The 14,467-nt window shown below is 55.9% G+C and overlaps 1 protein-coding gene across 1 annotated transcript in view; it reads right to left on the reverse strand.

Annotated features, from left to right (window-relative positions):
* NPAS1 (neuronal PAS domain protein 1) overlaps window positions 1-4,519 on the reverse strand; it is a 73,306-nt gene extending 68,787 nt beyond the window's left edge. Inside the window, exons 1-2 of the mRNA XM_077840294.1 lie at window positions 4,428-4,519; window positions 1,332-1,579 (exon numbers count right to left, since the gene is read on the reverse strand). Coding sequence (XP_077696420.1) covers window positions 1,332-1,579; window positions 4,428-4,519 — 340 coding nt within the window. The remainder of the gene's footprint in view (window positions 1-1,331; window positions 1,580-4,427) is intronic.
* Window positions 4,520-14,467: the final 9,948 nt, after the last annotated feature.

Genomic DNA, 14,467 nt, shown 5'->3' on the forward strand with positions numbered 1-14,467 from the left:
GGAGGTGGTGGTGCGGGGGGGACGGACAGCACGGGGCTGGTCTCCCCAGCTCCCCTGGAACAATAGGCAGATGTTTATCCCTATTTCAGGGAACACATGTTATTTGCCTGATAACTACCCCGCGGGTAATGACAGTAATCAGAAATCGCTGGAAGCCTGTATTCTTCCAAGGCAGTTAATTTGCTTAATTACACACTTGGAAGCTGCATTATTTAAATGGTGATTTATTGCGTGGCTAATCAATGCTATTTTCTGTGCGCTCTGGGTGTGAGGGAGTGCACACATGTGTCGGAATGGAGCAGCCGATGCCCCTTCGAAAGGACAAGGGCAGGGAGAGCTGGGAGAGTAGGGGGGGAATGGAGGAGTCACAATGCCCTCACTGGGCACACATCAGGAACCCCCAGGAGCTGGCCAAATTTGCTGTGGCTGGTCCACATGCAGGATAAGAGTCTACTGCTGCTAGCAGCTAATGAAGGGACTCTTCTAGGGTAATATTTCAGAGCCAGCGACTAGGGCACCAGACTGAGATCTGGATTCTATTGCTGGCTCGACAGTGGACTTGCTGTCTGACTATGGGCAAACCTGGGCCTCTGGTTTCCCCTCCTGGCCGTGGCCGGTCTTGTCTATTTAGTTTATAAGCTCTCTGGGGCAGAAAGCCGAGGGGAAGAATGGCCACAGCTGGGGCGCTAGCCAAGCCCTGGATTCAATTCCTCCTTCTTGTACGGCCTCGGATGAGTCGACGTAGGCCCAGATCCTTAATCACCTCACTTCCCTGATTACAAATATGGGGCAGAGCCAATGGGGCAGGGAGAGGCCCAACTGATTGAGGGGCAGATGTGCAGGGGAGAACTTCTGCAGCAGGGCCTGAGAATCAGCTTAATAAAAGAGTGAGCCCTGGCACCAGTAATGGTCACCAGTGCACCAGGGGATGGGCAGGGGGTGTTAAACAAAAGACAGACAAGAAACCCCCCATTATTATTTTGAAAGATAATATTAATAATCTCATGGGCTCGGAGCTGGCTAATCTCATGATGTTTTGAGGTCCGAGCTGTGATTTTCACACCTTTAGGGTTGGTCATGCTAGGTCAACAGCCCTGCCTTGCCCCACGGGGGGTTGTGTGGGCGCCAGATACCATGGTGATGGGGGGGGTCAGTGTAAATACCTCCCTAGATAGACGAGACAGTAAATGGAGTATAATCCCTCTTTGCTTCATGACCCATGGGTTTTTTTTTTTTCCCCAGCATTGACCACTAAGGGGGGGTTCTTGCAGGTGGATGCAGTGAGGGGAGCCCCAATTCCTTCTGCTTCCCCCCCGGCTTTTGGCTCTTACCTTTGCCGGCAGGGCCGGGCGGGGGGCTCCCTTCGGCCCGCAGCCCCCACGGGGGCTCACCGTGGCTGGCGAAGTCGCGCATCTTGAGGTAACTGATGGTGAGGCGGACGATGGAGGCTTTGTCCAGCTGGCTGGTGATGGCGCCGGGCAGGGGCAGCATCTTGGCCAGCTCGTAGAACTCGAAGTTCTCCTTGCCGCGCCGGGAGCGGGCGGCATTGCGGGACTTCTCCTTCCGCAGGGCCTGCAGACTGCGGGGAGCACACACAGACCGGGGTTAGAGAGCGCGAGGGTTTGTGGGTGGAGGGCTGCTCCCCACCCACCATCTTCCCAACTCAACCAGGCAACACTGGTCCCCCCGCAGCCACCAGACAGGGCCCCCGCCTCCCAAGCCCCCGCCCACCTCACGTGCAGCCACCCAGCCTGCCCCCTCAATGCAATGCTGCTTCGGAACATTTTCCATTGTGGGTGCAGACACAATGAATTTTTTCCCCCTGATTTTTCGGAAGGGCCCAGATTGCTTGGTGCTCAGTAGCCAGAACATGGGAAAGGGGCTGTGCCTTCCAGGATGTGTGCGGAGGGGTAGAGGAGCTAAATCGGCAGGGCCTCTGAGGAACGCAGAAGGGATACATGAGGAATTTATTGGCCCATGGGATGCTCAGAGGGTCTGACACTGGAGCGGAGAACAGAGACCCAGCACCCCGAAGGCTCAGTCCCCTCGTTCTCATTTGCTAGCACCCAGGCACTGGAGCGGAAATCCACCCTTACATCTGGCTCTGGACAGGACATTGTGGCAAGGGGGTCTGAGAGTGGGCTGGTCCTGCTGCTTCCCAGACTGCGTCTGCTCTATGGACTCCAGACCCCCGGCCTAACAAATAAAAAAAATATCCCTCGCTTTTTTTTCTTTAAATCCCACTTTTTAAAATAGTGCATCTGGTACCTCCAGCACTGAACTCCTCCAGATTCATGGATTTCCCAACCTCCCTTTAAAGACATCCCCCTTTTACAGATGAGGAAACTGAGGCTGGAGCAGCCTAAGCAACCCTCCCAAGGGGCAGCGAATTGAACTTTGGTCACCTGGAGCCCTCCTCATTAGGCCCCCCTTCCATCCACAGCCAAAGAGGGAACGTATTCTCTGAAGCACCAAGGGTGCATCTATACTGCAAAAAAACAACCCCATGGCACTGAGCCTCCAAGCCCACAACTGACTCATGTTCAAGCTTCAGGGCTTCAAATAGCAGTGTAGATGTTCCTGCATGAGCCAGAGCCTGGGCTCTGAAACCCAGAAAACGGGGTGGGTCTCAGAATCTGGACTCAAGCCGAGTGGGAACGTCTACACTGCTGTTTTAAGCCCCGTAGCGTGAGCACAAGCTAGCTGACAGTCACCATAGGGGTATCTCTGCCACCACACAGCCCACTGCAGAGCTGAGCAAATAATGGGTTTTGCAGTTCAGGCACCGAACCGAAAAAATGAATAAAATTTTTAAAAATCTGGTTTGATTCCACTGAAACAAATTTTTTTTTTTTTTTTAAAAATTTGTGTTGAATCAAAAACTTATTTAAAAATTCATTCCAAATCAATCAAAACATTTCAGGTCAATCCAAAACAAAAAAATTGGAGGGGGGGGGAGGTGTTAAATTAATTTCAAAACAATTAAAACTTTTTGGTCAAAACAAAAGATTTTTTTTGCAATAAAATCGCCTTTTTTCCTCCGCTGAAGCTATTTGCCGAGTGCGCCCCGAATTAATGGATCGTTTCAGAGCACAGAGAGCTACGTTTCTCCAGGAAAAGTCTGTTGAAAAATGTTCCCTCTGCTCTAGACACAACTACTGCTGTAGCTGGCAGGCCTGGCTGGGGGCGGGGGGGGGATCCCTAAATGGAAGGGGCTCCCGCTGTGGGGCTGGTGGCATCAGACGAGGGATCCCAGGAGCGGGTGGGGCACTTGCTGGCACATTTCCAGTGTGTCCCATGAGGCAATTATGGCCGTGAGTCGCCCCGGGAGCTGCCGGGACTTGTTTGTCTAACATCAAGTCTAGACTCACGGAACGGCTAATAACCATGGAAAGCTCTGGGTCCTCTCCCCATGAGGACACAACCCTCAGTGATGGCTCCCCACGGACACCCTGGAAAACTCTCTACGCACTTGGCTGCTGGCCAGTTCAGCCTTCAGCTGGGAGCCCTGCCGGTGGCCAAATGGAGGGGTCGGCATTTGTGTGGGATGTTTCAGCCCCAGGGTTTCCCCCTTCAGAGATTTGGGGGGTGGGGGAGAAGACCCTTAAAACCGGCAGAGCAACAGTTCGGTTCGGTGCCAGACGTTTGGAGGCTGGTCCCTGCTACCCCAGGATGAGAGACTGTCAGCAAGCGGGCCTGGGGAAATCCTCACCATCGGGAGTGGCTGGAACAGCAAAGGGTTCGGCAGGAGGGGTACAGCAGGGGGCTAGAAGGCAGGACTCCAGGGTTCCATTGCCAACTCGGGGGGAAAGCGTTTAGTGAGTTGAGCAAGAAGGGTTTGAGGTCAGGACCCCTGGGGTCTATTTCCAGCTCTGGAAGGAGAGTGGGGTCTAGTGGTTAGAGTAGGCGGGACTGAGGGCCAGGACTCCTGGGTTCTATTTCCAGATCTGGGAGGAGAGTGGGATCTAGTGGTTACTCCAGGGGGCGGGGGCTGGGAGCCAGGACTCCTGGGTTCTATTCCCAGTTCGGGGGAAGTGGTGTTTCGTGGTGAAGGCAGGGACTCCTGGGTTCTAGTCCCAGCTCTGGGAAGGGAGTGGGATCTAGTGGTTAGAGTAGGCAGGACTGAGAGCCAGAACTCCTGGGTTCTAGTCCCAGCTCTGGGAGGGGAGTGGAATCTAATGGGAGCGGGGCGGACTGGGAGCCAGGACTTCTGGGTTCTCGTCCCAGGCTCTGCACTAACTTGCTGAGTGACATTGGGCCAGTTACGTCTCATTGGGCCTCAGTTTCCCTCAAGGACACCAACATCTCCGGGGTGGGGGGGGAGGAGGGTTGTCTGGCTTTATTAATCATGCCTGTACAGTGTTTCCAGACACGCAGGTGGAAGGAGCTATATATGTGCAAAGAATCCATCCTCTTCAGCATCTTACCAGGGCACTGGCTGATTCTTAACCAACAGTCCTTGCAAGAAGTCCCACTCTACGCTAACGCACTTCACCTCATTGCTGAACGGGGCTGCCATCTTTACTCGGGGCGCTGTGCTCCAGATCGGCTGACTTCAGGCAGTCTCTGAGCAGCTGCCTCTGGAGAAGGGCCAGGCCTCCTACAAGAACAAGAGGCGAGAGAGGGTCAGTTTTCTTCCCCCCACCAGGGAGCCAACGTACAGACAGAGAAAGCTCCTGTTGCTGAAGACCCATCTGCTGTTGCCAAGGGCTAGGGGATGATGAAGAAGAGGAGAGACTAGGGTTATCTCTGTGGGAGACAGTAAGGCCTAGCGGATAGAGCATAGACCTGGGACATGGGGGACCAGGGTTCTAGTCCCAGCTCTGCAGAGTGACCCTGGGGAAGTCCCTTTCTGTGCCTCAGTTTCCCAGGCCTGTATCGGGAGAATAAGCCACCCCTTGTCTGGTTAGATTGTGAAGTTTATGGGGCAGGGACTGTCTCTCACTTGGTAACACACACCAGAGACATGTAACCCAGCTATAGCTACATTAGCACTGCAGAGTGCTCCTACTTTGCCAGGACAGCTGCATCTACGCTAGGGACACCGGCATTACTGTGGGTCACAGATCCCAGGTCATCATGCTGACAGATGTCTGCTATGCAGACGTGGTCTTCGCTCAAGCAGCGGCTGGGTCCCCAGAGCAGGAGCTGCCCACGGGCACATGGCCTAGATAACGGTGGATCACTTGCTGGGAGGGCGTAGGGGATAAGCTAAGATTGCAGGGATATCAAGGATAAGCGATGGAGACAGGTACGATCTCTCCTTAGGATAAATGGGAGAGACCACCAGGCTCGCTGGACCTCTCGCCTCCTCAGAGCAACACCCCCATCTTTGACTCTGGGGACCCCTCAATGCTGGTACAGACCAGCACATTCACTTATTTGTCTGCATCGTTAAGGGAACAGCTGCCAGAGAGGTTAATAATTAGACTACTAATATTACAGTAACACCTGAAATCAGAGCCCCATCGGGCCGGGCGCCGCCCAGACACGCAGTGACCGAGATCAGGGCCCCGTCGGGCCGGGCGCCGCCCAGACACGCAGTGAGCGAGATCGGGGCCCCGTCGGGCCGGGCGCCGCCCAGACACGCAATGACCGAGATCGGGGCCCCGTCGGGCCGGGCGCCGCCCAGACACACAGTGACCGAGATCGGGGCCCCGTCGGGCCAGACGCCGCCCAGACACACAGTGACCGAGATCGGGGCCCCATCGGGCCAGACGCCGCCCAGACACGCAGTGACCGAGATCGGGGCCCCGTCGGGCCAGACGCCGCCCAGACACGCAGTGACCGAGATCGGGGCCCCGTCGGGCCGGGCGCCGCCCAGACACGCAATGACCGAGATCGGGGCCCCGTCGGGCCGGGCGCCGCCCAGACACACAGTGACCGAGATCGGGGCCCCGTCGGGCCAGACGCCGCCCAGACACACAGTGACCGAGATCGGGGCCCCATCGGGCCAGACGCCGCCCAGACACGCAGTGACCGAGATCGGGGCCCCGTCGGGCCAGACGCCGCCCAGACACGCAGTGACCGAGATCGGGGCCCCGTCGGGCCTGGCGCCGCCCAGACACACAGTAACCGAGATCGGGGGCCCCCGTCGGGCCTGGCGCCGCCCAGACACACAGTGACCGAGATCGGGGCCCCGTCGGGCCAGACGCTGCCCAGACACACAGTGACCGAGATCAGGGCCCCGTCGGGCCGGGCGCCGCCCAGACACACAGTGACCGAGATCGGGGCCCCGTCGGGCCTGGCGCCGCCCAGACACACAGTAACCGAGATCGGGGGCCCCCGTCGGGCCGGGCGCCGCCCAGACACACAGTGACCGAGATCAGGGCCCCGTCGGGCCGGGCGCCGCCCAGACACACAGTGACCGAGATCAGGGCCCCGTCGGGCCGGGCGCCGCCCAGACAGACAGTGACCGAGATCGGGGGCCCGTCGGGCCGGGCGCCGCCCAGACAGACAGTGACCGAGATCGGGGGCCCCGTCGGGCCGGGCGCCGCCCAGACACAGACCCTGCCCCAAAGGGCTCACAGGCTAAATACACAAAGGGCACAGAGGGGGAAAGGGACAAGATCAGCGGCCGAGCTGGGATGAGAACCCAGGTGTCCAAATTCCCACTCCAGTGCGCGATCCTAGACCATCACTCAGCTCTTCCCTAGTTCTTCCTCTACTGCACTAGGGGGGAACAGTATGTGTACATGTGTATGTGGGGGGGTGTTATGTTCTCCAGTTCTTTGCTCCCATGGGAGTGCCCGGCAGCATGCCCCCTGCTGGTGGCGTTGCCCCATGCATGCTGCCCACTCCGCTTTTTTAATTGCGCTCAACAGGATAGAATCTCACAACCACAGGGTCAGAAGGGACTGCAAGGGATATCTAGTCTAACCCCCTGCCAAGGTGCAGGATTTGCTGGGTCTAAACCACCCAAGACAGACGGCTCCAGCCTCCTTTCGAAAACCGCCAGCGAAGGAGCTTCCACGACCCCCCGAGGCCTCCGTTCCATTGTCCTGCTGCTCGTACAGCGAGGGAGTTTTTCCTGAGATTTCATCTACATCTGCTGGGCTGTCGTTTGAACCCACTGCCCCTTGTCCTGCCCTCTGTGGCAGGGGAGAACGACTTTTCTCCAGCTTTCTTACGGCAGCTTTCCAAGTATCTGAAGACCACTACCGCGTCCCCCTTTCCTCTCCTCTTTTCCCAGCTAACCATACCCAGCTCCTTCAGCCTTTGCTCATACGGCTTGTGTTCCACCCTCTGATCATCTTTGTCGCGCGCCTCTGGGCCCTTTCCAGTTTCTCTACATCCTTCCTATACAACGGACACAGGTCTCCAGGTGAGGCCCAGCCGGCGCCGAGCAGAGCGGTACTGTCACCTCCCAGGACTTGCAGGAGGTATTAATGCAACCCAAAATTGCATTTGCTTTTTTGGCCACAGCATCGCATTGCTGACTCACGTTGGGGCTGGGATCCACCACACCCAGCTCCTTCTCAGCCGTGCTGCTGCCAAGCCGGTTACCCCCCATTCCGCATTTGTGCATCTGGTTTTTCTTCCCTAACTGAAGCACCTTCCATTTGTCTGTGTTGAATTTCAAGCCCAGTTCTCCAATTTATCAAGATCCCTCTGAATCTTCGCTCTGTCCTCCAAAGCGTTGGCAACCCCACCCCCCCCGCCAGCTTTGTGTCACCTGCAAATATGATCAGTCTCCTCTCTCTTCCTACATCCAGGCCATTAATAAAGATGTTAAACAACACTGGACCCAGAACAGATCCCTGGGGAGCCCCACTTGAGACCTCTCTCCAATCCAACATCGTTCCATTAATAGTTACTCTTTGTTTGCAGCTGTTTAACCAGTTACGTATCCACTTAATGGTAGTTCTGCCGAGCCGCATCTCTCCAGCTTAGTTATCAGAATGTCACGTGGGACTGTGTCAAAAGCCTTGCTGAAGTCCAGGTATAGGATGTCCACCGCATTCCCCCATCCACCAGACCAGTTACGCTGTCAAAGAAGGGAATCACGCTGGTTTGGCAGGATTTGTTCTTGGCAAACCCATGCTGGTTGCTAGTGATCACCCTTTCAGCCTCCAGGCATTCGCCAGTGGAATGGTTTATATCTGGCTCCAGTAGCCTCCAGGTATCGAAGCCAGGCTGACTGGTCTACAGCTCCCCGGCTCCCCCTTTGTAAAGATGGGCTCCACGCTGGCCCTTCTCCAGTCTTCCAGGACCTGTCACCCAGGTGTTTGTAAGTATTATCGCCAGTGGCTCCGAGATTTCTTCAGCTAATTCCTGCAGTAGCCTGGGTGAAGAGCATCCGGCCCTGCTGATTTGACTTCATTCAGATTGGTCAGAAGATCTGTGACGTGTTCTTTACTTATCCCGACCTGCCTCCCGTCCCCTTCATTGTCTGCGGTAATTTTGCTAGTCGTCCGGTCACATGTTACAGACTGAGGCGAGGTAGGCATTGAGCAGCTCTGCGTTCCTACCATCTTCCGTTCCCAGCTCACCTTCTCCAGCGAGCCCACACTGTCCGTGATCTTTCTTTTTCATCTGACTTATTTGAAGAACCCCGTCCTGTCGTCTCTAACCTTCCTTGCCAGCCATAACTCATTCCTTGCCTGGGCTTTCCTGATTTTGCCCCGACACGCTCGCGCTATTCCCAGTATGCTTCCTCGGTGCCGGGCCCCTCCTTCCATTCCCTGAACGTATCCCACTGGGTTTTTAGATCGCTAAAACGTGCCTTGTGCAGCCACATTGGCCTCCTGTGGCTTTTTTTAAATCTTTCCTCTGCGTCAGAATAGCTTGATGTTGAGCACCTGGCATTACACCTTTGAGGAACTCCCAGCCCCCTTCGACTCCTTTTCTTCCCAACTGGTCTGTCCATGGGACCTCGCCTGCTTTTTCTCGGAGTCAGTTGCAATCCACCTTTCTCAAGTCCAGGGTCCTTGTTCTGCAGTTCTCGTGTCCTCCTTCCTGTAGGCCAGGGGTGGCCAACCTGTGGCTCCGGCCCCCATGCGGCTCTTCAGAGGATAAGATGCAGCTCCTCGTACAGGCCCCGACTCTGGGGCTGGAGCTACTGGCACCAGATTTCCAGTGTGCCAGGGGGTGCTCACTGCTCAACCCCCGGCTCTGCCACAGGCCCTGCCCCCACTCCACCCGTTCCCGCCCCCTCCCCTGAGCCTGCCGTGCCCTCACTCCTCCCCCCCAGAGCCTCCTGGACGCCACGAAACAGCTGATCAGGAGGTGCGGGGAGGGAGGGGGAAGCTGATGGGGGCTACTGACATATTACTGTGGCTCTTTGGCAATGTACATGGGTAAATTCTGGCTCCTTCTCAGGCTCAGGTTGGCCACCCCTGCCGTAGGAGCTTGAATTCGATCAGATCCTGAGCACTTCCTCCCAAGTTCCCGACCACCTTTGCCTTCCCAACGAATTCATCCCGGTTGGTCAAGACCAGATCCAAAATGGATGACCCCTGAGTTGTTTTCTCGACCTTCTGAATCCGTCCCCTACCCGCGCTAAGAATTTGCGGGATGGATTATGTTTGGCTGTCATAGTCTTCCAACAGACACCAGGGATCCCTCAGCCTGGGACCGCGGACGGGAACTCCCAACGTGGGTGCTTGTCACCACTGCCCTCCTCCTCGGGCCCCCACCCAAGAGTAACCTGGGGGCAAGGGGGGCATTACAGGGTGATGTTGCCATGGCAGCCCCAGGAAAGGTCAGGGGTCTGGGTAGCAACAGCCACCTGCCGCTCTCTCTGTATGGGATCAGAAAGGGGGGCCCAGCGAAAAAGGGCAATTTAATACCTAGGGGAGAGGTAACATGGCCCAGTGGGTAGAGCACTCCGCTGGGACTCCGGAGACCTGGGTTCTAGCCCTATGTGGCGTTGAGTATCACAGCCCTGCTCCCTGCCTCAGTTTCCCCTCCCACCTTTTGGCAATGTAAACAGTGAGCCCTTCGGGGCAGGGGCTGTTTTTCACTCTGCATCTGGCCTGAGGGGCTCCCAGTTTTCACTGGGGCCTCCACCATAACAACAATAAGGGATACAGAGGGGCTAAGGCCAGACACCCCCCGGGAGTAACCTGGGTGTGGGGGAAGTTACAGGCCTTGCTCCCAGAGAGCTGACAAGCCGCCTGAGCATACGGACAGAAGAGGAAGGGTACCAGGGACAGAAAAAACGAACGGAATCTGACTCATTAAGGGTGTCATTAAGGCTTAATTTAAAAAACAAAAACCTGATCAGCTGCCACTTACTTGGTATAACTGAGACTCAGATCCTGTATAGATGTACACACACGCCCTGGCACTGGGCGTGCCAGGGAGTCATACCAGTATAGCTATAGTGTCTGGTAAATTACCCATATATCCTAGAAACTTCTATGGTGCCCATCACTACAGTATCTGAGCACCTCATAATCTTTAATGGATTTATCCTCATAACAGCCCTGCAGGGCATGGCAGGGCTGTTATCCCCATTTTAAAGATGGGGAAACTGAGGCACGGAAAGCCTAAATGACTTGCTCAAGGTCACACAGGAAGTCAGTGGCAGAGCAGAGAATGGAATGCAAGTCTCCCAAAGCCTAGACTCGAGTCCTAACCACTGGGCCAACCTGCCCTCTTGTAGCCAAGCCTTTCGACAATCATGGAGCCGACTTTCTGCCTCCCCACCCCTTGCGGGAACGTGGGCTGGTGGTTAAAGCCCAGAGCTGCACATGCGGGCTCCTGGTTTCTAACCCCAGCCCTGGACAGGACCCTTGCCCTCTCTGTGCCTCAGTTTCTCCCCCATGAGAAAAACGCTCACCTCCTCTCAGAGTGGGTGGGCGCATAATTAATGGCCTCAACTGCACCTCAGGAGCTGGGGCATAGGCCTCCCCACCGGCGAAGAGAACCGCTGACATCAGTTCGCACAAGGGGTCCCTGCTCTAGCTCAGCCCGATTCTGTGTCTGCAAAGGGCTTTCAGAGCCACTGGCCAGCAGGGAGGGTAAAGGGTTAAAAAGGCACCATGATGCCCAGGGAGACACGAGCTCAGCTGCTGCAGCCTCAACCCAAAGGCTGCCAGTGGCGAGACCAAGGGGGGGTCCAGCAAGGGAATGAACCCTGAGCTGAGGGATCGGATTCGGGCCGGGACCGTCTTTCTGTTCTGTGTCTGTATGGCCTCTCTGCCTAGGCGCTACCCTAATACACCTAATAGCAATAAAAACATACAGCCCCTTGCACAAGGGGACCGCCTAGGCGCTACCCTAATACACCTAATAGCAATAAAAAGATACAGCCCCTTGCACAAGGGGACCGCCTAGGCGCTACCCTAATACACCTAATAGCAATAAAAAGATACAGCCCCTTGCACAATGGGAGCGCCTAGGCGCTACCCTAATACATCTAATAGCAATAAAAAGATACAGCCCCTTGCACAATGGGAGCGCCTAGGCGCTACCCTAATACATCTAATAGCAATAAAAAGATACAGCCCCTTGCACAATGGGACCGCCTAGGCGCTACCCTAATACATCTAATGGCAATAAAAAGATACAGCCCCTTGCACAATGGGACCACCTAGGCACTACTGTAATACACCTAATAGCAATACAAATGTGCAGCACCTGGCAAAATGGGGGCCTGGTCCGTGACTCGGGCTCCTCAGCGCTACCGTAATACATCAAATGCACAGTGACTAGCATGGACACCAGCAAACACCACAGCTCCTACTGGGGAGAGGCACATGAGCCGGATGGGAGGGATCAAGAGGGGGACGAGAGCCTGAACAGCCCACCTCCCCCATGCACACAATCCACAGAGTCAGAACAAGGCTGCGTGGCCGCAAGCACTATCCGCTGCTGCTGGGAGTGCCCCGGGGTTCGAGGTTGAACGGTGAGCCAGTGGCAGAATCCAGCAGTCCTGCCTCCCCCCAACTCTAACCACTAGACCCCACTCTCCTCCCAGAGCTGGGGATAGAACCCAGGAGTCCTGACTCCCAGTCCCCCCTGCTCTAACCACCAGACCTCACTCCCCTCCCAGAGCTAGGAAGGGGGCACTCAGGATACAGAGGGCTGTAGTGAGCTGTCTCCCCTCTTTTTCTGCCCCTCCCAGCCACCTTGCCGAGGTGCGAATTCCCTGTGGGCACCTCACCATTTTCTACATCCAACCCGCTGCGTGAGCCAGTGAGCCCGCGGCCCTGGAGCGGGGGACAGGGCCGTCCAACGCAGAGCCAGGGCAGCCCCGCGGTATCGCTCCAGGCCGGCCCCACCATCCCCGCACAGATGCAAATGCTGCGGCAGCAGCTCCCCCTGCCTCCTCCCAGCCACCCCCTCTAGGGCAGCAGCTGAGAGGAAGCTGCCCCATCCCCGCAGCGCTGGCAGAAGGGGGCAAGGACTGCCATAAGCAGCTCAGGGCCTTTTCTTTGCCTCCTCCCCTTAAACCAGATACCCCAGATGGAAAGGTCTGAGTTGACTCACTGCCCTCCCCCGCCCCGCCAGGGCATATCCCAGCTTGGCCAGGGGCTCCCATGAAGAGACATTCACCCCCCTCCCGCTTCTCAGCTCTCCCTGCTCTTGGCTTCGGGCCACCCTCCCAGCCCCTGATGCTCACCAAGAATCCAGGTCGCACCCGACCCCTCCTGCCAGGCTGCTGGTCCTGGCGGCTTGTCTGCCACACGCACTCGCAAGTGTCCAACTGTTTCAGGTGTATCCTGGGATCTCAAAGCACTTCATAAAGATGGGTCCAGGATTACTGCGCTTGTTTTACAGGCAGGGAAACTGAGGCGCTGAGGGACATGAATCGCCCTCTTGATAGCGAATCAGTGCAGTGCTCAAAACAACCCGGCAAGTCCTCCTGACTTGCAAGCCCATTGATTTAATCTACTAGTCCCCACTCCCCTCCCAGAATCAGGGACAGAACCCAGGAGTCCTGACTCCCAGCCCTTCCCTCCTCCCCCGCACCCCCCCATCCCTGCCCACATGCACACACCACAGAGTCGCTCTCTCTCTAACCCTGAGCTCATGTTCCTTCTTTAGATAACCTGAGATGGGAGGGGGGTGCATGAAATTAACTTGGTATGTTAATTTCACATTTTACACTCTAGGCACACGCAGGGCCCATCTGGATTTTGATCATTTATGAGAAATTACAAAATTACACTTTAAAAAAGGAACATTTCAGAGCCTGAGTGGGTCTGAGCTGGTTTCCTTCCACCACAAGCAGGAACTCCCGATCAGCACACCCTCAAACTGGCAGGAACATTGGGTCAGGATCCAGATGCTGTCACTGGCCCTTCACCTCCCAGGCTGACCCAGAACGCAGGTTCCACACACTCCTGAATAGTATCAGCCCAGTTCTCCATCCCCCTGAACCTTGTGCCGCCACGGGCACCCGTGCAAACTGGGGAGGTGGCGTTTCTCCCACCCACTTTGCACTGGTGTATCGTACATGCAAGATCCTCGTCATCACAAATTGCTCGTTCCTCCTTTCCATAGTATGGCTCCTAACGACGCCCCCGCATCTTTACTGTGATACCCGAGTGCCTCGCCATCTTTCACGGAGGTGCCCTCGCAGCCCCTCTGTGAGACAGGGAAGTGCAGATGGGGAAGCGAGCAGTACGTCAGCAGTGTAATTCCCAGCTCAAGCAGACATACCCGCGCCAGCTCTGATTGAGCTAGTGTGCTAAAAATAGCACGGTCGCTGCGGTGGCGTGGCTGGCAGGGGAGACTGCCCTGAGCATCTACCCTGGGTTTCAGAAAGAATTGTACTTGGGGCTCACGGCTATACTTAGCGCGCTAACTCGATCAAAGCTAGCTCGGGTACGTCTACACCTCCAGCTCCCGCGTACACATATCCAGACAGACTAAGGGATTGTCTACACAGGCAAATTGACCAGAATAGCGCACTTCCAAAGTGGAGTAATTATTATTTTATTCTTACTAGGTGTATTACAACTGTACCTAGAAGCCCCAGTCCTGGACCAAGAGCCCGTTGTGCCAGGCACTGTACAAACACTGAACAAAAGAGACGGTAGGTTTTGTTTTGATAATTCCCTGCAAAATTTTTTTTGACAACAATCGACACATTCTGTCAAAAGGTTCCAGTCGAATCAGCACTTCCCAGTAGCAGAATGCTGTACAACCAGCTCCAGTCCGTACCGACCCCCCTGAGACAGCAATATCTCTAGCAGCGAGGCGGACCCTTTTGGCAAAGATCAAGGTGCGGCTGGAACCCCAACCCCAGATTCAGCCTTCAGAGTCCCAGCCAGCCACACCAACACCATGGAACACATCCAAGCTGACAGCAGGAAACAGACAGAGCTGAGATAAGCTCCAGCGCCCTTGGGGGACGTTCAGAGAATCATAGAAGATCAGGGTTGGAAGGGACCTCAGGAGGTATCATGTCCAACCCCCTGCTCAAAGCAGGACCAATCCCCAACTAAATCTTCCCAACCAGGGCTTTGTCAAGCCTGACCTTAAAAACCTCTAAGGAAGGAGATTCCACCAC

This window comes from Eretmochelys imbricata, chromosome 23 (assembly GCF_965152235.1).
Source record: "Eretmochelys imbricata isolate rEreImb1 chromosome 23, rEreImb1.hap1, whole genome shotgun sequence".
NCBI lineage: Eukaryota > Metazoa > Chordata > Testudines > Cheloniidae > Eretmochelys > Eretmochelys imbricata.